Genomic DNA, 22727 nt, shown 5'->3' on the forward strand with positions numbered 1-22727 from the left:
ACCTAAGGATCATGGTTCTCCTGGAAAGACAAAATAAAGGGGAAAAAAGCTTTAACACTCTAATGCAGGAATTTTTTTTAACCTGCCCAGAACTTCTGAATAAGGTAAATTAAATAACTAATTGAAAGACTGCAAAGATTACTTCTAGGGAAAAATGAAACCCAACTCTACAAACTCCAAAACACTTAGTAGTTCAATTTAACAATTCAATCCAGAAAAAAAAAAGTCCAGCAATCAATCAGAAGAAAGACCTTCAAAGAGAAAGACATTTGAATAATTCAAGACTATTCTGCACCTTCCAGAAAATGGAGAAGGGAATGGAATTGTTGTTGGGTCTTGTCTGACTCTTCATGATCCTTGACTATCTCCTGAATTCTGTCCAAGCTCATGTTCATTGCTCCGTTGACACTCTCTTCATCTCATCCTCTGCCATCCCCTTTTCCTTTTATCCTCAATCTTTCCTAACATCAGGGTCTTTTCCAAACGGTCCTGTCTTCTCATTATGTGGCCCAAGTATTTAAGCTCCAGCTTCAGTATTTGACCTTCCAGTAAATAGCCTAAATGAATTTCATTAAGTATTGACTGATTTGCTCTGCTTGTTGCCCAAGGGACTCTCAAAAGTTTTCTCTAGCACCACGATTGGAAAGCATTGATTCTGTGGTGCTCAGCTTTCCTTATAGTCCAACTCTCACAGCAATGCATTGCTACTGGAAAAACCATAGCTTTGACTATATGAACCTTTGGTGCAAGGTGATGTATCTGCTTTTTAGTATGCTATATAGATTTGCCATAGCTTTCCTTCCAAGGAGCAAGTGTCTTCATTTCATGGCTGCAGTCACCATCTGCAATGATCTTTCATCCCAAGAATATTAAATCTGAAAACTGCTTCCATTTCTTCTCCCTCTATTCACCAGGAAGTGACGGGACCGTTTGTCAAAATCTTAGTTTTGATATTGTTTTGTTTTTATGTTAAGCTTCAAGCCAGCTTTTGCATTCTCCTCTTTCACCCTCATCAAGAGGCTTCTTTCTTCTCCACTTTCTGCCATCATCTACATATCTGAGACTGATATTTCTCCTGGTAACACTAATTCCAGCTTTTGAATGAGATGTGTTCCAAAGACCAATGGAGCTCAGGATGCAACGCAAGGTGACCTAACCTGAAAATCTGAGCTTAACTATACATTTTTAAAAGATGGACATTCAAAATCAGCCTTTTGAAGCATCTTAGAATGAAAACCATTCCTGCAGAGATCGTGTGCTTCAGAAACACTCGACAACAGATACGTGAAAAGGGTGAACAAATGCAAGAGCCTAGGACAGTAACAGTGACAACAGAGAGAACAGTAAGAGATTTTCTAATCGTACAAAAAGAGATGGATAGAATTGAAAGTCAGGTAGATATAACAGTATAGAGACAGGACTAGGGCATTACAGACAGAACTCTACCTATGGATGAATCGATAGTTTGGGAAGGGTTCTTTGGTGAAGGGGGGACCATATTACAAAATGGGAAAGTGCATGAAAAGGAGCGAGAGGAGCAGAGGGGTTATGTGTAATATGCATGGGTCAAATCAAGGGCTAGCAATGAGAAGAAGGTCACCTATGTGGTCTCAGTAAGAGAAGAGCCTGTAGGGGAGTGTATTGGGGGAGGGATTATAAAGATAAATCAAGTATGATTTGAATGAAGAGATATGACACATCTGACCCATCCCTTCATGGAAGTGAAAGGGATACAGAGGTTATACATTGCATGTTTTCAGAATATTTCAATGTAGCGATAAGTTTTGCCAATTTATTTTTTCTCTTTTAAAAAAAAACTTTGTTATATGGGATGGCTCTCTGGGATGGGAAAAGGGAGGAATGCTGGGGATAATTATGATGGTGTAAAAAAGACATCAAAAACTTTTCTTAAAAAAAGTTCAACAATTGGTTCTCCTAAGACAGTTTGAGCTGACTATTGCACATCCCTGCTCCAAAATTATCTACTACACCATAACTACCATGCAGTGCTAGTGATAAAATGAGAAAGCAAAAAAAAAAAATACAACAGGGAACATTTGTTTGAAAACAACTTTTTTTTTCTTTTTGTTTTAATAGAAATACATGGTTCAATGCCAGAAAGAGGCTATCTTAAAATTCCAGCTTTTATGAAAGTAAACAGATGTTTTCAAGAGAAAGAGGAAGCACATATAAAATTGCTTTCATTCCTTACACATTTCAAATAATCTCTATAGAAGCAAATGGTGACAGCTGAACAGTTTCCCTTTTTCAGCAAATGGATATGTCAAAGTTAGCAAAATGATCAATCCTCCTGTTGGATGACTAAAATAAAGACTGGAATGTGTAGCCTGCTGAATTATTTCGGGATTATTCTAAGGTACCAAGAAATCCCTGGAGGACACAACAATATATACTCTTATTGTATATATTCTAGACATGTAAGCATTCGGCAGGAATAATTTTGTGTGAAAACTACTTTTCAAAACAAATTTCCCAAGCATTCAGTAGGGGTCAAATGCCTTGTTGCTCTCTTTGGTTCAGGAGAAGCAGGAGGTAGACTAAGGAATAGCAAACAGTAGTTATAAGCAGCACTTGATTGTTCACATGTGTAGGTGCTTTGTAACAACGCCCCCCCCCCCCAAAAAAAACCCTCCTATCAGGAATCCTCAAGCTTGTTATTTATAAGTTTGGAGAGCTTAATTATAAGCTCCTAACTAGTATTTCTAAATCTTATTCAAATTTCGGGGTGGGGGGAAGAACCTGACCAGGAAAAAAAAAGTTTTGTGGTCACAAATTTTAGTTAGTGATGTTACTATACCCTAAAATACTTTTCAAATAGGTATCATTTTGTAAAGCCATGCTTAACTATTGGCTGCACGTGTATTAAACAATTCAGACCCCAAAGTCCATGCTAGAAATAGGAATTCTTCCTTTCAGGCAAAGAATGGCTTGGAAATAAAATACAAGGAATTTCACAGTAGGTCCCAGAGCACAGATGTGAGCTGCTGTAACAGCAGCTTCAGGGTCTCTCTCTCTCTCTGTACAGCTAATCATCCACATTCCACTGAAATGTACCTGGAATTGGAATCAGCTGCCAAGAACATCTGTTGCTTCTGATATATGGATAATTTTACTTGGCATATAGAAAACTAACATAGGCTCGTTTCTGGGGAGGCAGTGGGGTATAGTGGGAAAAACCCTCTTTTTCCAATCTCATCTTGTTACTTTTTATCTGTGCTGTATACACATTGTATGTATCTAATTACTTATACCATCACATCTCCATTAGAATGTATGCCCTTGGGCAGCTAGGTGGCATGGTGGATAAAGCACCAACTCTGGATTCAGGAGGACCCGAGTTCAAATCCAGCCTCAGACACAAGACTTACTAGCTGTGTGACCCTGGGCAAGTCACTTAACCCTCATCGCCCCACCCACCCCCAAAAAAGAATGTATGCTCTTTGAGGATAAGAATAGTTTTTTGCCCCTTTTATTGTATTCCCATAACTTAACAGTGCCTGGTCATCAACTGAACAGATGACTGACTGGCATCAGACAGACTGGCATGGATTTCTAGCTGTCATTTATTACCTCTGTTCCTTTGGATGAATCATTTCACTTCTATAAAATGAAAATGATGAGACTTACACCACCAACGTTAACAAGGTAGCTGTGACAAAAGCACTAATAAATCTTGAAGAACTATTAAAAAATACACCATTTCCACACTCAAACTACACAAGTTGAGAGGAGTAACAGCAAAGAAACTGAACAAAGGAGAAATGTTTCCACTCCAGAAAATAACTGAGAATTGAATATTTAAACTGGATTTAAACTAAAGCTGGAATTTACGATATCATGGGGTATTCCCACTGAGTTCTCCTTTAATATTAAGCAGATTTGTTCATACTGGTGATTTCCTTTCCAAATTTAGTCATGAGAACTAAAATGTGTTATTAACATAACAGCATCTACAAACGAAGCCAAAAAGTTACCAGTGAAATGAGCATAGTTTCATCACTCTTCCATATATCATAATTATAAGAAATAGAGGTATTCTCACACTTTGACAACTCTCCCCTTGTGTTTTTATTTTGCTTAAAGAAAAATAACTCCACTTGCTTAGTTACTATAAACTAGCTTAAATGCGCTGTTGTTTTTTTCTTAATGGTTGCAAAAGACATTCAAAATATACCCCCAAAATACGTAAAACCCAGCTGGTGAGCATCTTCAAGGCATTCAAATACAAAAGATAACATAAATTGGTCTAACGGACCAAAAAGTGAATGTTTGAAAACTTTACTCTTGAAAATAAGTTTCTCTTCCATTGTGTTTCAAGCTAATTGATCATTTTAGACAAGGCCTAGGGAGCCAAGAGGACAAGTAGAGCTCTGAGAATATCAAACATTTTAACATATAAAGAACTTAACAAAATTATAATTTCATCCTTGTATTTTCACATATGCAGAATGACGGTAAGAGACTATTTGATATGTTTCTCCCACTGGAGCCATGACGCATCTCTTCTCAAAGACCTTTGGTGACTTTAAGGGATGAGGAACACGCAGATACTGTCCTGCTTTGTAAGTTCATCCTTCACTTCGAGGCTACTCCCAAGGTTTCCTTCATTTTCTCATATGCAACATAGCTGATGCTGACTGCAGGCAACACCTTCATGAAGTTAGGCGTGATGCCCCTGTAAAGTCCAAGGATCCCTTCTTGGCTAACTATTCTCTTAAAGAGGCCAACCATATTCAACTGGGGTGCGCCTTCCACCATGGCTAAAAAGGAAAGGAAAAAAATCAAAGGTGCATATAATATTCATCCTAGTCCCTGTGATGAAACCAAATGAGATACTGAGTACTACAAAAGAAACAATTTGTTTTACAAGAGGCTTCAAGGACAGATGCCCAGCAGTTCGCTATAATACCTAAGTATTAGACATCTATTCCAACATTGTGGGAGGGTGAGGGATAAGTCAAAAATAGCATCTTGCCCGGTCCCTACAGGGGATTTCCTTATTTTGGTCCCCTCAAAAGAGCCAGTATTTATTAAAGGAGAGGCATATCCTCTGAGCAATTCCCCAAAGAAGAAACCATGATTTTTAAAAACCATCAAACATTGTCGTTTCTTACGATGGTTGTTCCTGTGACAAACACTCACCTTGAGCCTGCATGCGAGTCCTGACTAGAGCCAGGGGATAGCTGGCCAATTGGCCACATGTACTAGACAAAGTACCACATCCCAGCAGCACCAATACCCCAGGGTTTACAGAGTTTTCCGCATGATACTCTAGCCAGTAATTCTTCAACAGCTGCCAAAGAACGCAAAAGGGATAGACTGTCACTAGTGCACAAGTCAGAGTAAAAAGGGATCACACTATCTTTTTTCTTCCACTCCCATACATAAGCCAGCATAACCAACTATACACTCTTCTACCTGTCCCATTCAATTACTGAAAAAGGCATGAGATAATTCTTTGGAGGTTCAGGCAACGTAGATGCTCAACTATGAGGTTAAAGACCATAGTTCAAAGTACCATAAAAGACATTGTGCATTGGCTACCTGTTTGCTTCTAAGTATAATTCAGGAGCCAAATAGTGTTGGCCTAAATTATCTTATGGATCCCTCTGTCATCATTCTCATAAATAACATTTACCAGGATTCTCTATCTCCAGACCACAAGAGTTTTCCAGTTGAAGGGTCCTTACCATCTACTGCAGACTTGTTTCCTGACTTTTAGGAAACTTATCTTTTCAAATCTCTCTTCCCTTAGGAGTGGGCAGGTGTCAGAAATGTTTTCCAAAGACTGGATTTTAAAATTATTTTTAATATCTAAGGATCTGCACTTTTTCAGCTGTGTTCTGGGATAATAATTGGAAAAGGTGTCGTCGGAGAGAACCGAAATAATAAATAATTAAGTTTCAAAAGCCTGCCTTTATTCAATGTTCACTTGTTGCCATGGTACAACAAAGACAGATGCCATGGCCTGTGTCAATGATGTCTGGAGGCCAAATACTTTGAACTACAGAGATAAAAGGATGGATCCACAACTCAAAAGAAACAGCTATCGCCCCATTTGCACTAGACAAAAACAGCCAAAAAGAAATTAAGGGGAAAAAAGGCACACTTAAAAACACTTGTCACATTTCATTTCTATAGAAATCTGAATGCAAGTTGTAAACATCATAACCCAGATGTGCCCTTGTTCAAAGAGAAGATGGGGCTGGCATGACTGGGGGAATACATCCCTGGCAATGACTATTAAGTTGGGCCAATCCAATCATACTCCTTTACTTACTCACTTCCTGGCCATGCTCCCTTGAAATTAAATTCTTCTCATGGCTGGAAGCACACCTAATGGCAGAGTGTGGTGAAAGAAAAGTTCTGGCTCTGGTGTCATGGAATCTGGGTTCAAACTCTGGGTCTCGTCCTTACTATCTGTGTGACCTGAGAAGTTACTTAACCTCTCTAGGTGTCAGTTTCCTCATCTGTAAAATGAGAAACTTGCTCTAGAATAGGGATGAACAAACCACAGCCTTAAAAATCTAAAAGCTCTTCTTAGCTTTTGGGGTGTACAAAAACAGAGGGTGGGCAGGATTTGGTCCACGGGCCATAGTTTGCCAATCCCTGGTCTACGTGACCTCTGAGGTCCTTTCCAGCACTGAAATATAAAACTAATTATTCCAAATGGAGATTGAATCACAGATCTTGGCCATAGGAAATAGCCTCTACTATTTATTATTCCATTGTCCTCCTCTTCTCTTCCCCATCTTCAAAATTAGAAGGATTCAAATCTCCAATCTCTCTCTATAAAATTAGGTTTTAATGAGCAGGAATAGCTAAACAGCCAACAAACTTATCAGATTCACCCTGGGGACAAACTTACCTCATAAACAGCCAGATCTATTCCTGCATAGGGGATGATGCCAAGGAAGTTTGGGATGTAACCTTTGTAAAAGGCTCCCACGCCTTCGTACTTCAAGATCTTCTTGGCACAGTCGTACATTCCTGAGTATTGCCCAGTTTTGCCTACAGCCAACCTGGTCTTTAGAACCTGAAGGTGGAAAAGACAGGAATGTATTTAATTGTTCAGAAGTGTCCTAAACTACTCAGTATTGCCAAGAATTGGATGATGCCACAGATCTTGCTAAGGCAAATTTAAAGTTGAAGACTCTTACACTCCAAAAAAAAAAAAAAAGTCATTGCTGTTAAGTTCTTTTTTTCTTTTTTTGCGGGGCAATGAGGGTTAAGTGACTTTCCCAGGGTCACACAGCTAGTAAGTGTCAAGTGTCTGAGGCCGGATTTGAATTCTGGTCCTTCTGAATCCAGGGCCAGTGCTCTATCCACTGCACCACTTAGCTGCCCCCTTACTGTTAAGTTCTAATGGCTTATATCTCGGAATCACAAGTAAGAAGAATATGAGGAGGCAGTAGAACAACATGCCAGGAAGAGAAAGCCAAAAGGTGACAGGATTGACTGGGCTCAGGCAGCAAGGAGACCGCTGCTAGAATTCAGCCTAAGGAGGCTAAGTAAACAAATATGAGATCCCCAAACTCCCTACTGAGCCACACAGGTGCCTTTTTTTGTTTATTCTTATTTTTAACTTTTTGTTTTGTTTTTTTTACAAGACAACTGAAGCTAAGTGACTTGCCCAGGGTCACACAGCTAGTAAGTGTTAAGTGTCTGAGACCGGATTTGAACTCAGGTCCTCCTGAATCCAGGACCTGTGCTCTATCCGCTGCGCTACATAGCTGCCCCTTGACTTTTTTTTTTAAATCCTACCTTGTCTTTGTATCCTCAGAGTACCTAGCCAAGTTCCTTGCATGGTATATAATGCTGTCAAATTGATTTTCTTTGAATCTGTAAGGTGATTGAACTAAGGGGCTTCGAGACGAATGACCTGGCTTTGGATTCTGGCTCTGCCATTTAATATCTGCATGGCTTCAGGAAAGACAGAACTTTTCCCAGCTTCATTCTGTTCATCTGTAAAATGAAAGGGCTAGCCTGGGTGACCCGATGCACCCCTCTAGTTGTAAATGCCTGACCCTACATGACCTCTATATTCCCTACCAGCACTAAATGGATCCTCATCATGTCAGAATTCAGTTTAAGGGGAGTATATTTTATATTGTTCAAGTCCTTAAGTGTAAGGCAGTGTGACAGAAAGGCTCCAGAGCCAAGACTTCAACAGACCACAGGAACACTAACCATGGATTCTCATTCAATGCTACTAACATCTATCTTCTCTCTTGCCTGCTGAATTTCCACTGACTGAAAATGTAATTCTTTCTGTGTCTGGAGAATTAACACCTCACCCCAAGCCACTGCAGTTCTTCCAAGGAGAAAATGACTAACGTGAGTAGCCCCCAACTTTTATATCTTGATTGGTGTTTTTTGGCTTCTGCTTCTTAGATGCATAGCAATCGGTGGGGAGGCCCTTATTTTAGCAACAAAAATGGCAATTCAGGTGAAATGTTTTGAGAGAATAGCCACAAAATGGTTTTGTCCTAAAGGAGGGCTCCCTTGTGGGGTGGCCAATCACCACCTGATAATAAAAGCAGCTGAGTGGCACTGTGGATAGAAAGGCTGGGCCTGGTGTCAGGAAGACCTGAGTTCAAGTCTGCCTTCAGACATTTACTAGTTCTGTGATCTTCAGCAAGTCACAACTTCTATTAACTTCAATTTCCCCATCTGTAAAGTGGGGATGCTAATAATAGCATCTACTTCCCAAGGTTGTTGTAAGGATCAAATGGGATGATAGGCATAAAATGCTTACCACAGTGCCTAGTATATAGTAAGCACTGTATAAATGCTATTATTATGAGTATAAAATATTTTGCCTCTAATGTTACGTTTCTGCTTCTAAAACCTACGACAGGGCTCATATGAAAGAAATGTGAGAAAGAACATGAGCTTTTTTCACAGCAGTGCTTACCTCCATGGGGTAGATGAATGTCTGCGCTGTTGTTCCTGCCAGGGACCCAGAAACAAATCTCTCAACAGTCCCTAATTTGGCACCATCTTTTGTCAGCCAGCTCTTATACTGTGTGAAGAGAATACACATAAATACCAGGTTAGAAGAGTTACAAATTGAAGGCACCGAGTCTAAGTGTGGAAAAGGCTGTTATCTCAACACACCTACCTCCCGGATCTATTAAATAAATAATCCCAAGCCCTTGTCTCCCTCCTGATGTTTCCCAGGGGATGTTCCATAGGCAATCAGACTTACAGGTCCAAAACACGAGATGTTGTCTTTCCTTCTCTCCTTCCCCTACCTTCTTCCTAACTTTCTTCTTTCTCTTGAGGGGGCCACTGTATAGGCATCCTCTCCCTCAAACCTCATATCCAGTCAGTGGCCAGGTCTTGCACACTCTATCTCCACAGCATCTCTCCTATCTACCTTCCACACTCAGCAGCCACTGCCCTCTTCACTTCCTGCCTGGACTATTGAAAGTCTCCTAATTGTTCTCCCTATAGCCAATCTCTCTTCAATACAATCTGTCCTCCCCACAGATGCCAAATTGATGATATTCTGAAATATTCTGAGGGAGTTATTCCCCTTCTCAAGAACCTCACCTGGCTCCCACACACCTCCAGGATAAAATACAAAATCTTTCCTTTGGTACTTAAAGCCCTTCTGGTTCCAGGATATAGTTCCCGGCTTATTAAACATGATTCCCCTTCAAATAATGCATTTTCCAGCCAACCTGGACTACTGCCTCTCCCCTGCGCACAGTGTTAGACTTCTCCTCTCCATGCCAGCACACAGACTTGTTCCCTCTACCTAGAATGCCCTCCCCGCTTATGTCTTTTTCTTCTTTCTTCTATTTAGAAATTATATGTAAATACAAATTTTGACATCAATTTTTTTAAACTTTGTGTTCTAAATTCTCTTCCTTCCTCCCTCCCTTCCCCCTACCACCAAGAACTCAAGCAATTCAATATAAACTATACATGAGCAGTCATGCAAAACATTTCTGCATTAACCAGCTTGAAAAACAAAACTTCAGAAAAGGAACTAACAAAAATATTATGCTTCAATCTGTATTCAAATACCATCAGTTTTCTTTCTGTAAATGGACTGCATTTTTTTTTCAAAAGACCTTCAGAGTTGTCTTGGATCATTGCATTGCTGAAAATAGCTACATCATTCACAGCAGATCATCTTGCAGTATTGCTGTTATTTTGTATACAGTACATTTCATGTTGCATCAGCTCATGGGTTTTTCTGATAGCATCATGCTCATCATTTTTATAGAAAACTACATTTATACAGTACTTTAAAGAGAGATTTCCTTACAATAAACCCATAAGGTTGATTCTTGCAACAACAGTAATAGATAACATTTATATAGTACCTTATACCTGACAAAGAATTTTCTTCACAGTAGCCCAGCAAAGTACCATTCCTTTTATCATCATCATCAATCAAACCTCATCTTTATCAATTAATCCTCAATCAATCCTCATCAATCAATTCTCATCTTCATCCAATCATCATCAATTCATCAATTATTCAATCATCATCTTACATACTTTTACCTCTGCTTCAAAATTTTTTTTGTTACTATTGTTAACTGTTTCCCTCCATCCTATTCCCTTCCCTATGACATTTACTCTATTTTCTATCTTCTTTCACCCTATCCTTCCTCAAAAGTGTTTTGCTTGTCACTGCCCCCTCCCCTAATCTGCCCTCCCTTCTTTCACCCCTCCCTCCTTATCCCCTTCCCCTACTACCCTCCTGCAGGGTTAGATAGATTACTCCACCCAATTGAGTGTTTATGTTGTTCCCTCCTTGAGCCAATTCTGAAGAGTGTAAAGCTCATTCACTGCCCTGCTCCTCCCCCATCTCTCCCCACTCTATAAACCTTTTCCTGCTTCTTTCATGTGAGATTTCACCCATTCTACCTCTCTCCTCCCCCTTCCCCCAGTGCAATCCTCTTATCCCTCAATTTTACCCTAAAGATGTTATAATGGGGCAGCTAGGTGACACAGTGGACAAAGCATCCACCCTGGACCCAGGAGGACCCGAGCCCAAATCTGGGCTCAGACACAAGACCCTCACCCATTGCTCAACCTTGGCATGCCACCCAACCCCAACTGCCCCACCAAATAAATAAATAAATATTGAAATGGTTTGCCATTTCCTTCTCCTACTCATTTTATAGGTGAAAAAACTGAGGCAAACAGGGTGAAATGACTTGCCCAAGGTCACCCTGCTAGTAAGTGTCTGAGACCAGATTTGAACTCAGAAAGATGAGTCATCTGGCACTTTATGCACAACGGCGCCACCTAGCTTCCCTTTTTGACCACAGGAACTCACAAAAACTATCCAAGACACAGAGTGGTCATGATTTTGTTTTGGTCAAAGAAATACCCACACTGATTCCAACACCAATGACAGAGGTGAGAACAGCATAGGACAGTGGACACAACACTAGTTTTGGAGACCTGGAAGAAAACCCAGGTTTTAATCCTGCCTCATACACTTACTAGCTATATGATCCTAGGCCAATCACTTAAAAACTCTGTGCTGTACATGAAAGGTGTGTGAAGGGGGCAGCTAGGGGGCAGCTAGGTGGTACAGTGGATAAAGCACCGGCCCTGGATTCAGGAAAACCTGAGTTCAAATCTGGCCTCAGACATTTGACACTTACTAGCTGGGTGACCCTGGGCAAGTCATTTAACCCTCACTGCCCTGCAAAAAAAAAAAAAGGCATGTGAGCTATTATTTTATAAAAGTCTAAAATAAGGATGTAGCACAGCAACTCTAGTATAACTCAGCTGGGTCTTTTTTTTCCTGCAAACCAATGGTCATCCTCAGTACTAATACCACCACGGCTTCTTGGAGCTGAACTTTGATGAATAAGTAGAATTTGATGGTTAGGGAAAAAAAAGGAGACAAGCACAAAGGAAAAGAATATGTAATGTGAAATGACTAGCCTCACTAGAATAAAGCAAAGGGAGATGATGCTCACCACTCAGTTGTTATTGTTTTAATTAACGAATACATTATTATTCATCTATAAACTATTATTATTAATGAATAAATTAACAAAGATCCCAAAGTTCCAAGCTTCCAAAACATGGTTGGAAGACACTCTTTGTCCACTAAATCTAGGCTTTCATTAATCCTGTGACTCTTGAGTGTCCAATACATGGTTCAGTGTTAAAGTTAAGTAACCTAAAACCTAGGCTAAAATAGAACTAGATCCTTGCAGATTTCACACGTAGAAAACTACAAAATAGCGTGAGGGAGAACTTTTGCAGAGCCACTTGCTGTGAGTTTGACATCTCTGACCTAAAATATGCCCTAGAAATACAATACTTTAGAAGGATGCAATTCCATGACTCCTCGAACATTCAGGTGAAAACAAGATCTTGGGTTTATAGCTAACAGGCTGGCTATCATCCCAGCTTTTCGTCACCTCTCGACTTATTAAACTGATCGAAGGAATTAATCACTTTCCTCCCAAAAGCATTTTATCACTTGTGAAAAGACATTGTCCAGAGCCACTTAATTCCATTTGAGGAAATAAAAATATGAGAAGGAAACTGTACTTCAAGTAATGGACGGTCTAGGACAAAGAGCGAAGATGGAAAAAAATAAAACCAGAAAAGAACAGCCTGAATTTGTTGTGATACAGTTGTGCCTGTAGCTATCCAGGAAGACCAAGGCTGAAAAACCTCTGCTGCATCTCTCTTCAACATCAAGTCAGTCAAACAGAGACCTCACAGGTGATCTAAGTCATCAGATGGACCCAAAGAAAATACAGAACTTGTCACACCAAAAATGTTATTGTGCTCTCTTTACCTCTTCAGGTCACAGGCTTAACTCTGTACCCTTTCTCAATGGAATAAAATCTTTCCATAACACAGTAAAGCTGATTAAAAAATAAGCTGAACAGGGCAGCTAGGTGGCGCAGTGGATAGAGCACCGGCCCTGGAGTCAGGAGTACCTGAGTTCAAATCCGGTCTCAGACACTTAACACTTGCTAGCTGTGTGACCCTGGGCAAGTCACTTAACCCCAACTGCCTCACTAAAAAAATTAAAAATAAAAAAAAATAAGCTGAACCCTGAAAAATTATAGTGAGGACTTCTTATACAGTAACACCCAATTTTAAAGCAACCCTACTCACAGAATCTCAGAATCTGAGAGCTGGAAAGGATCTCAGCAGCCACATGGTCCAACTCATCTACCAAAGTATCCCCCTTATACTATAACAAATAAGTAGTCTTCCAGCCTCAACACCAGAGGCTTGATCATTGCGGAGGAACCACCTTACTTTTTTATTTATTGCCTGGGTACTTAGTGTGATACTTTGCACATGGTTAATGCTTTTTTATTAATAATTAATAAAATTATTGTTTCAATAGGTTTACCCACACAAACACCTATGGCATGGTTGGGCAGATATGCATGGAGATCATGCAACTTGCATCACAGAAGGGCACAACCACATCCATTAAATCAAAGGTCCACTGAAATATTTCAATTCCATTTTTTTTATTTTTTTGCGTGGCAATGAGGGTTAAGTGATTTGCCCAGGGTCACACAGCTAGTACCTGTTAAGTGTCTGAGGTCACATTTGGACTCAGGGGCCGGTGCTTTATCCACTGTGCCACCTAGCTGCCCCTCAACTCAATTTTAATGTGGGTCTTTCTCATCAGAATCTTCCTCTGAGGCTCTTCAGCTTTCCCCTCCCAGTCCCTTCTATTCACCAATGCCAGATTAATCCCCTGAAGTAATGATTCTGATCACATTTTATATGAATAGCCATCACTCCACTCCTTAGAAACCTTCAAAGACTCCCCCCATTGCCTCCTGAATAAAGTTCAGATTCCTCGATCCAGAATTCACCAAGGCCCTCAACAATTTTGGCTCCTATCTTCCTGTTTCCAGTCTTATTTCCTACTACTCTCCTTCACTCTTAACTGACCTGACCACGTTCCGTGAACTCTAGTTCTGTCTTCTCTTCCTAAAATATGCTCTTCTTCTTTCCTCCCCAACACCTGTTTATTGAAATCTTATCCATCCTTCAAGAAGGCTCAATTAAAATATCACCTCTTCTAAGAAATTTTCTTGGATTCCTCCCACCAAAATTTTGTTGTTCTTCCTGTGACTTCTTAGAGGGCTATATTCACACTTCTTTTATACACTTCTCACATCCCACTTTGTAGTATATTTACTTGACAATATGCTTTATCTCCCTTGTTGCTGTTGTATGGTCTTTCTTAGACATGTCTGACATTTTGTGACTCCATTTGGGGTTTTCTTGGCAAAGATATGGGAGCTGTTTGCCCACTGCCTTCTCCAACTCATTTTACAGATGAGGAAACTGAGGCAAACAAGAGTTAAGTGATTTGCTGAGAGTCACCTAGCTAATAAGTGTCTGAGGTCAGATTTGAATTAAGGAGTATGAGTTATCCTGACACCAGGCCCAGTACTCTATCCACTATGAGTCCTAGCTACCCCTAAATAGATGTGATTCTTCGTGACCCCATTTGGAATTCTCTTGGCAAAGATACAAGAGTGGTTTGTCATCTCTAAACTCCAAGGCAAGAGCTGTACTTCTATAAATTTTCCAGTAGGAGATAGCATGGAGTATTAGATAGATCCTAGCTTTTTAAACTGTGGGTCCATTCCATATGGGGTCACAAAAAATTTGGCAAGAGTAAAAGGTTATGTATACCTATTTTATATACCTATATACCTGGGGTCAAGTAAAACTTTCTTGGGTGAAAATGGGTCTCTAGAGGAAAAAGGTTAAGAAGCTCCTAGACAGACCACTAAACTTGAGTGAAGAAGACCTGGAGCTGAAGCCTACTTCAGATACTTACTAGCTATATGACCCTTGGTTAGTCATTTAACCTTACTCAGTTTACTCACCTGTAAAGTGGAGATAATAATAGTACCAACCTTACAGGCTTTTGTGAGGATAAGATAAACTATGTAAAGCCCTTTGCAAACCTTAAAGTGCTACATAAATGTTAGCCATGATTAATTACTTAGCATAGTAACCTTAAACACAGTGGATACCCAATAACTGTTTATTAAATTTTCAATCAGCATTATTAAAAACTAGAATTAAATGTTATAAAAGGACCTTGAACCTTGGATGTCTGCTAGTCTGACCTCCCACAAAGAGTACAAGTCCTTTCCATAGCCTGAAAGATGGTCAAATAGAGCCATAATAAAGATTTGGGGTTTTTTAACCTGTTAAGAAAAATTAAGATAGTGTTCATATTTAATAACTTGCATTCCCTGTTCTCTGACAATAATCCTTAAAATTGGGGAATTAAGTTCAAGAACTATTAATAAATTACATCCAAAATAATTTTACCTGTTCATATGCCCAGAATTTAACAGCTGTCTCAGGAGCAATTTTAATAACATTCACACCATTTCCTCTCCAAAGGGACCAGAAGCCTCCTTCTTTCACCATCTGCTTAAATCCACTAACTATGTTCATTTTTTTGGACTTTGAACCATGGACCTAAAAATGAGAGTAAAATGTTTTCATTTAAAGTTTGAATAAAGTTTGGAAGCACTTATATACAAAACCCTCTGTTTTCACTATGGCTTGTAATCTCAAGGCAATAATGGGAGGTGCACAGATGTAGAACCATACCGATCAAAAGATTTTAAAGAAAGATGAAAAAAGGCAAAGGCTAAGAGATTAAATCATCTAAATCTATAAAATAATTTAAAGTACAGACTTGTCCACCAAACCTTGAAATATTAGGGCAAAGGAACAACCTTCAAATTTTGAGTCACTTAAATTTAGGAAAATAAAAGGCATGTGAGACTTATACTACTTGACATTTGCCCTCACATTGAGCCAAAATCCACTTCCCTGTAACTTCCAGCCCAAAGCTCTGTAAGATAAGCATTCTCAGCTTCTTATTCTGTCACTGAAATAAAGCAAAGAAATATTTGGCAAGACACCAATTTACTTTCTGTGAATAAATAAAAACTGGCAAAGCTTTTGTTGCTTCTAGATTGTAAGCTTGTTAAGGGGAAGAATGGCATCTTATTCATCCTTGAATCTCCTAAACAAATTTAAAAACAGGTGAAATTGCACAAATAAGTCAAATGAACATGAGGATCAAATTATGCTGCTAAAAATTTTTTTAAAACATTCTCTCAAAGAGAAACATTTGTTCACATCATTTCAATAAAGAATTTAGAATGAAATACATCAGCCTACCTCGTGACCCATACACCTACCTGCATCATGACCTTCAGCCGATCTAAAGGCGCTGTACTTGTTCGTGAGACAGCCCCAGCGATCCCTCCTGCCAAGAGCTGTCTCCACCATTGGCCAGACTTCTTTTCATCTTCTGTGAACTCATCTGGAATAGACAAGCTGTCTCCTATGTCAATCCCCTGTTTGAAATGGATAGAAAAGCTCCATTATACTAAAATTAAAAATAGATCATTTGATATCGGGTTGGGGGTTTTCACCTCTTTGTAAGAGTCAAGTATTATTTCACCTATTTAATTGACACAATTAAGAACTTTTTCTAAATAATGAAATGGGAAGCATAAACTGTTTTAAATAACCTATTTACAGGTAGAGCCCCAGGTCACTTGAAATTGACAGCAATTATAAATGCTGTTCAGCAAAAGGCTAGTGAATTTCAAAAGCACATGGACATTATTATTCTGAATGACAACTATTCTCTGTGACCATTTTGAGCATAAATATAGGCCAAATTTATACTATGTCTAGAAAGAAAGATATGCCAATCATTATATTTTAGATCAGAGTAATTTTGAGAATGCAAGAATTATACAAAACCTCTAACAAGGGGTCACCAGCTTTCACCAGAAGATCACAAATAAGGAGAAACCCAACAATTCCTAAGGCAATCCAAGTGGGTCAACATAGTAAAAATTATAGTGGAAGGTATCATTAATTTCATCTTCTGGTAAAAGAGATAAAGTGATCTCTCTCTCTCTCTCTCTCTCTCTCTCTCTCTCTCTCTCTCTCTCTCTCTCTCTCTCTCTCCTCTCTTCTCTCTCTCTCCTCCCCCTCCCTCTCCCCCTCCCTCTCCCTCTCCTTCTCCCTCTCTCTCTCTCTCTCCCTCTCCCTCTCCCTCTCTTTCTCTTTCTCTTTCTCTTTCTCTCTCTCTCTGAGGTTAACAGGATTAAGTGACTTTTGCCCAGGGTCACACTGCTACTAAATGTCCAAGGCCCATTTTGAACTCAGGTCCTCCTGATTCCAGGGCCCATGCTCTATCCACTGCACCACCTAGCTGCCCCCTAGTGGTCATCTTATTTATCATTTCCATGTTATCTCTCACTGTTGTATTGTTGACTTGGAACCAAGAAAGCCTAGTTTCAAATTCTTCCTCCGACAATGATTTACTAAGCAAATAACTTCACCTCTATCTACCTCAAGGACCCTCATTTCTTCAACTTAACAAAGTCATAGATAAACTACAATCTTTGTTGGTAGTGTGAGTTCCCATGCTGAGAGTAGCCTTCGTGCATGAAATCACAGATCCTCCTGATAACTATTTCCCTCAGGTAAATAATATGAGGGTTCCTGTACATATCTATAAATAAAAAATCCATCCTTGTAACTCAACCTTCTAGTGACTTGAATAATTCTTAACTCTATTAATTTTACTTCGTTAATTTTTCATTATTTCATTAATATGGGTACATCTCTGCTGGATGCAGATCATAATCTTTCTAATACCTTAAGATGTGGTCTTCCTAAGTGACTAGGGCTAAAAAAAATCTATCAATTTTTAATCAACCTAGTGATGAAACCTGTCTGAACTTAGACAGGGTAGGCCTTGGACGACAGAGAGGTCATTAAATGACTGCATTCACTTGAAGGCTTTCTAGAATCCATCAGCGTATATATTACACTAACATATCCTGACAAAATGGGGCCACACAGAAGGCCTTTCCTGGAGAAATATTAATAATGATTCACATTTCTTTAGTGCTTGGTTTTGTAATACGTTCATAGTGTTCTCAGGGATCTCTAAGGACCCATGACCAATGTAAGGACAATACCCACTTTGATTGGATAAACTCAGAAGTTGTAAGAGGTGCCTATTGCTGAAGGTTAGTCTCATCTGCAGCCTGCAGGCAGCAACTGAGCTTTAAGCAGGTATGGTAAGACCTTTGCCCTCCAGGAAGCTCATGAGATCCGGGAAGATAAATAAAGCATGATATCCTAAAGCTTTTTGTTGTCATTCAATTGTGTTCAGTTGTTTTCAGAATTTTCATGACCCTATTTGGGGTTTTCTTGGCAAAGATACTGGAGTAGTTTGCTCTTTCTACAGATGAGGAAATTGAAGCAAACAGGATTAGGTCACTTGCCCTGGGTCACACAATGTTAAGGGGCCTCCTGACCATATCTTCTTGAGTTGCCATATTTTCCAGGCACACTGGACCCAGAATATGGAGGAGACCCTGAACATGTCAAGGAAGAACCACCCCCGCTTCACCTCAAGTTGATATCATTTGTTGTTTGCACCCCAAACTGACCCCTGTGTTTCCTTATTGTCTTTGGTTAACAACAGCTAGAGTGTCTGAGGCTGGATTTGAACTCACAAAGATGACTCTTCCTGACTCCTGGGCCTGCATTCTATCCACTGTACCACCTAGCTGCCTACCAGATTTGTACTGGCAGAGGAAATTTCCTCACCAGGAATTCTTCATATGATTGAAATCAATGAGCACATACTTAAGTGCTAGAGTTGGGTTTCAAATTCCTCTAGTCCAGCATTCTTTTCACTGTGCTACACTGTCTCTCAATGTGAATTATTACTTTTAGAATAGTTGAAAATACATAAATAAGTAACTCTGACATCCCTCCTACAAAGGCAGCCCTCCAAATACACACACAAATAACTGTGAAGTGTGATCCTCACTCAGTAGAAGAGGAATCATGTTTAGCCTAATTTCGCTGACATCTGTTAAACTGACTCATTTGAAAACTCTTGCCTACCTCCATTTTGTTTCAAGTTAACTGATCAAACAATGAGTCAAACTAGAGGGCTGTGGCAGTCAGTAAGCCAATACTGGATAGCCACATGAGTGCCTCGCTGAGCAATGGTGTCAAACTCACATAGAAATGGGGGCCACTAAACCATCCGTAAAGACCCCCATGGGCTACATACTGATATTACCCATGTTCCATTGTATTTTTTATTTTTTGTTGTTAATTATTTCCTCACACTTAGGGAGTTGCCCTATTTGATACTTCTGTTGTAGAAGCCGTTCCTTTTTCAGGTATGGGTTGGACTAAATGACCTCTCACGTACACCGCAACTCTGAAATTCTCTGATTTAAAGAGACTTCTCTTTACATCAATTAATAATGTACCAAATTTGGTCAAAATCAGTCAATTCTTTTAAATTTTTTTACTACAAAATAAAAAGACAGTTCAATGTGAAATGCTGAATGGACAGCCTGGAAAATGAGCTTTAATTAGGCAAATTATTCTGCCAAGTGACTTCACCAGTTCAAGTAGCCAGTGCATTCAGGACCTCAAGCCAAATTTCAGAAAATATCCATTACCCTTCACTACGTGCAAAACCAACAGATCTCTCTGTCTCCCGTGCAACAGGGATTACTTGGGTGACACTCTACCTATGGATGTGTCATCCTGCATTTCCCTAGGGCAGTCCAGAGTACTTGAATTGATTGAGTAGCTGAATCTCCTGTCCTATCTGGCTCTCCAGAAGAGCAAGACCATGGGCACAGTCTGTTAGGCTAAGAAACAAACAGCTCACCACAGTGAGTGAGGTCTGTCTCTAGGTGTTGGGTAAGGAGCAGGGCTTGTTGCCAGCACCAGAGGAAGGAAATGATTCATTCGTCTGTGGAACCATGGGTTAAAAAAAGAAAGATTAATTCAGGCTTTAAGGTGAGTAGAAAAGACTTGCCGCCCATCAGGCACAGTGGAGTCCACTTTGGAGGCCTCCCAAATACGGGAGAAGGATGTAGGTGCAATCTTTTTCCAGATGCTAAATAGCAGATCAAGGAGGAGACCAAAGAGAACAGGATCAAAGGCCAGAGATTAAGGCGTCTCCAGCTTTAGGATGCCTTACTTTGCTTATCTTGCCTGATCTCATGAACTTCCTGGAGGGCAAAGAGCTCACCATACCTCCTACAGCTGAGCAAGCCACAGCTGCTACCCAAAGGTTGCAGATGAGCCTACTCTTCAGCAATGGGCACCTCTTGCAACTTCTGAGGGTTTATCCAACCAAAGTGGGCTCTGTACTTACATGGGTCATGGAGCCTTAGAGATCTCTGAGAATACGATTAACAAATTACAGCATTGTAACATTAGAAGGGGCCATAGAAGTTCGCAGAATCACTTAATTTTATCTAGTCAAATCCTTTAGGTAATATATGAATGCTCTCTACAATATTCCTGACACACAGACAGTCCAACCTCACCCTGCAGCCTCATAGCTGTACTTAGGACCAATACATTAAAAAAAAATAGTAAAAGAGCCAATTTTACTTACAGAATGCTTCCAGAAGCGAATTATTTCCTCAATGTTTTCAGCAGGATTAAATAAAAAGTAGTCCCTCCATTCATTCCAGTCAACTGACATTGTCCCATCAGCATCAATGCTGAAAATTTTTTAAAAAAGACCCATATAAGCCAAGAGTCATAAATCAAATTAGCATAACTGATCAATCGAAAGTAGTGATAGTTCTCTTTTATGCATTTTCTGGAGGGTTTTTGGCACTTTAAATTGAAAATTCATTATAAGTAGAAAAATACCAAGATGAATCACAACAAATATAATTCAAACACATATACTCAAATTTCTCAGTTTTAATATCGTCAGAAAGCAAGACTTTCTGAAACTTACAAATAAATAATACAGGTATTGGATGATTAATCCAGAAATGCTGCATTTCAGAATTCCTCATATTGCAAACCCAAACAGATGAAGATAAAGATTACCCACTTATTTTAAAACTTAAAGAACAATCCAGTCATGGATTTTATATATATTAAATGAATAACACACTCTTAAGTATGTTCAGTGATCCCTTCTATTTTTCTTTCCCCTCACTCTACTGCATTCTTCTAGCATCTATGGGTATAGTGTTGAGCTCTCCACATTCAGAATGATTACAAGCACTTTACCCTTTTTAATAATGGATATGAAAAGGGTTTTTGATGTGAACAAAATCCAATAGTCATTTAAAAAAGAATCACTAAGAATCACAAATTTAGAGCTATAAGTAGGAGTGTGCTGGAACCACTTCGACCAGCTTGAGAGCCAATTGTTAAATTTTCTGTGAGCGCATTTACACCTCAGAAATCAGTAAGAGCCCTGAATTGTTGCTTGATTTTTCTTTTTATTGATTGTCTGGACTTAAGAAAATGCTGGAGAAAATATTAACAATGCAGATCAAATGTAAACATGTGCTGTGAGTACATTGTTTCCTGTGAGTCAGCTGTTAAACATTACCAGCTCACCCTTGACCAGACAAATCCTTTGAAATCATCAAGCTTCTTAACTCTTTTTGTGTCACGGACCCCACTTTGGCAGTCTGGTGTGAAGTTTGTGCACCTTTTCTCAGAATAATGTTTTTCAATGCATAAAATAACTAGAATTAACAAGGAAACAGATCATATTGAAAATCAGTTACCAAAAAACTCTTAAACAAGTTCACAGACCCCCTGATAAAGTTAGTACAATCCTCTCAATTTACTATGGTAATAATCACTGAGGCATAAAGAGATCACAAAAAGAAGAATGAGCAGAGGGAAGATGTGAACTCAGGTCCCATGATTATAAATCCATCTACGATCAGACCATTTCTCCAATTCCTGAATAAAACGGCAAATGAAGGGTGAGCAGGCAAAATACTGTACCTCTGAAAGGAAGGCTCTCCAATTACTCATCTCAAAATACAAATTCCACCATACTAATAAAAATGACTACCGGAGAAATCATCATTACAAATCTCCTTCAGGGGTAGCCATGGGGATCTACAATACCATATTCATCCTTATTTAACTGGTCCTCTTAATCTCCTACTAAGATTGGTCACATGTTGAGAAAACCACATTCTAGTCCTGGCAGAAGCCTAATTTTATCAGCAGTGGTTTCTGGAATATTCTTTGCCATACCTGGGGGGGGGGGAGGGAATTTAATCATGATTTGGAGAACGACCAAGTCTCTGTTTTCAGTCTTTTAACCGTATCAGAGCACAAAGCATGGAAGGAAAGGTCTTAGGAATGGACCTGGTTACCATGTATGTCTGTTGGCCAAGGATCAACCCATTCACAGAGAGCCTCATCACTATTAGACTGGTTAGAAGAGGGGCTCCTACCCTGATGAGAACTTTTTTTATATATTTTGGTAACTGCATTTCAACATAACTGGTTTCCTTTGTAATCTCAGGTATGTTATTTTATGCATTTAAAAATATTATTCTCAGGGCAGCTAGGTGGCACAGTGGATAGAGCACCAGCCCTGGATTCAGGAGAACCTGAGTTCAAATCCAGCCTCAGACACTTAACACTTACTAGCTGTGTGACCCTGGGCAAGTCACTTAACCCCAATTGCCTCTCCAATATATATATATATATATATATATATATATATATATATATATATATATATATATATATATATATATATATATATATATATATATATTCTCCAAAGGGGGCACCATAGTCTCCATTAAATTCCCAAATGGGGTTTATGACATCAAAAA

The 22727-nt window shown here is 39.4% G+C and overlaps 1 protein-coding gene across 2 annotated transcripts in view; it reads right to left on the reverse strand.

The window, feature by feature from the left end:
* Positions 1-2088: 2088 nt before the first annotated feature.
* Positions 2089-22727, reverse strand: part of LOC122725970 (calcium-binding mitochondrial carrier protein SCaMC-1-like) — a 66027-nt gene continuing 45388 nt past the window's right edge. For both annotated transcript variants that reach the window (XM_043963364.1, XM_043963363.1), the window contains 7 exons: positions 20507-20615; positions 16236-16394; positions 15349-15501; positions 8939-9046; positions 6890-7057; positions 5164-5314; positions 2089-4781 (listed from right to left, as the gene is read on the reverse strand). In XM_043963364.1, coding sequence (XP_043819299.1) covers positions 4597-4781; positions 5164-5314; positions 6890-7057; positions 8939-9046; positions 15349-15501; positions 16236-16394; positions 20507-20615 — 1033 coding nt within the window. In that variant the 3' untranslated portion in view covers positions 2089-4596. The remainder of the gene's footprint in view (positions 4782-5163; positions 5315-6889; positions 7058-8938; positions 9047-15348; positions 15502-16235; positions 16395-20506; positions 20616-22727) is intronic.

Source organism: Dromiciops gliroides, chromosome 4, assembly GCF_019393635.1.
Source record: "Dromiciops gliroides isolate mDroGli1 chromosome 4, mDroGli1.pri, whole genome shotgun sequence".
Taxonomy (NCBI): domain Eukaryota; kingdom Metazoa; phylum Chordata; class Mammalia; order Microbiotheria; family Microbiotheriidae; genus Dromiciops; species Dromiciops gliroides.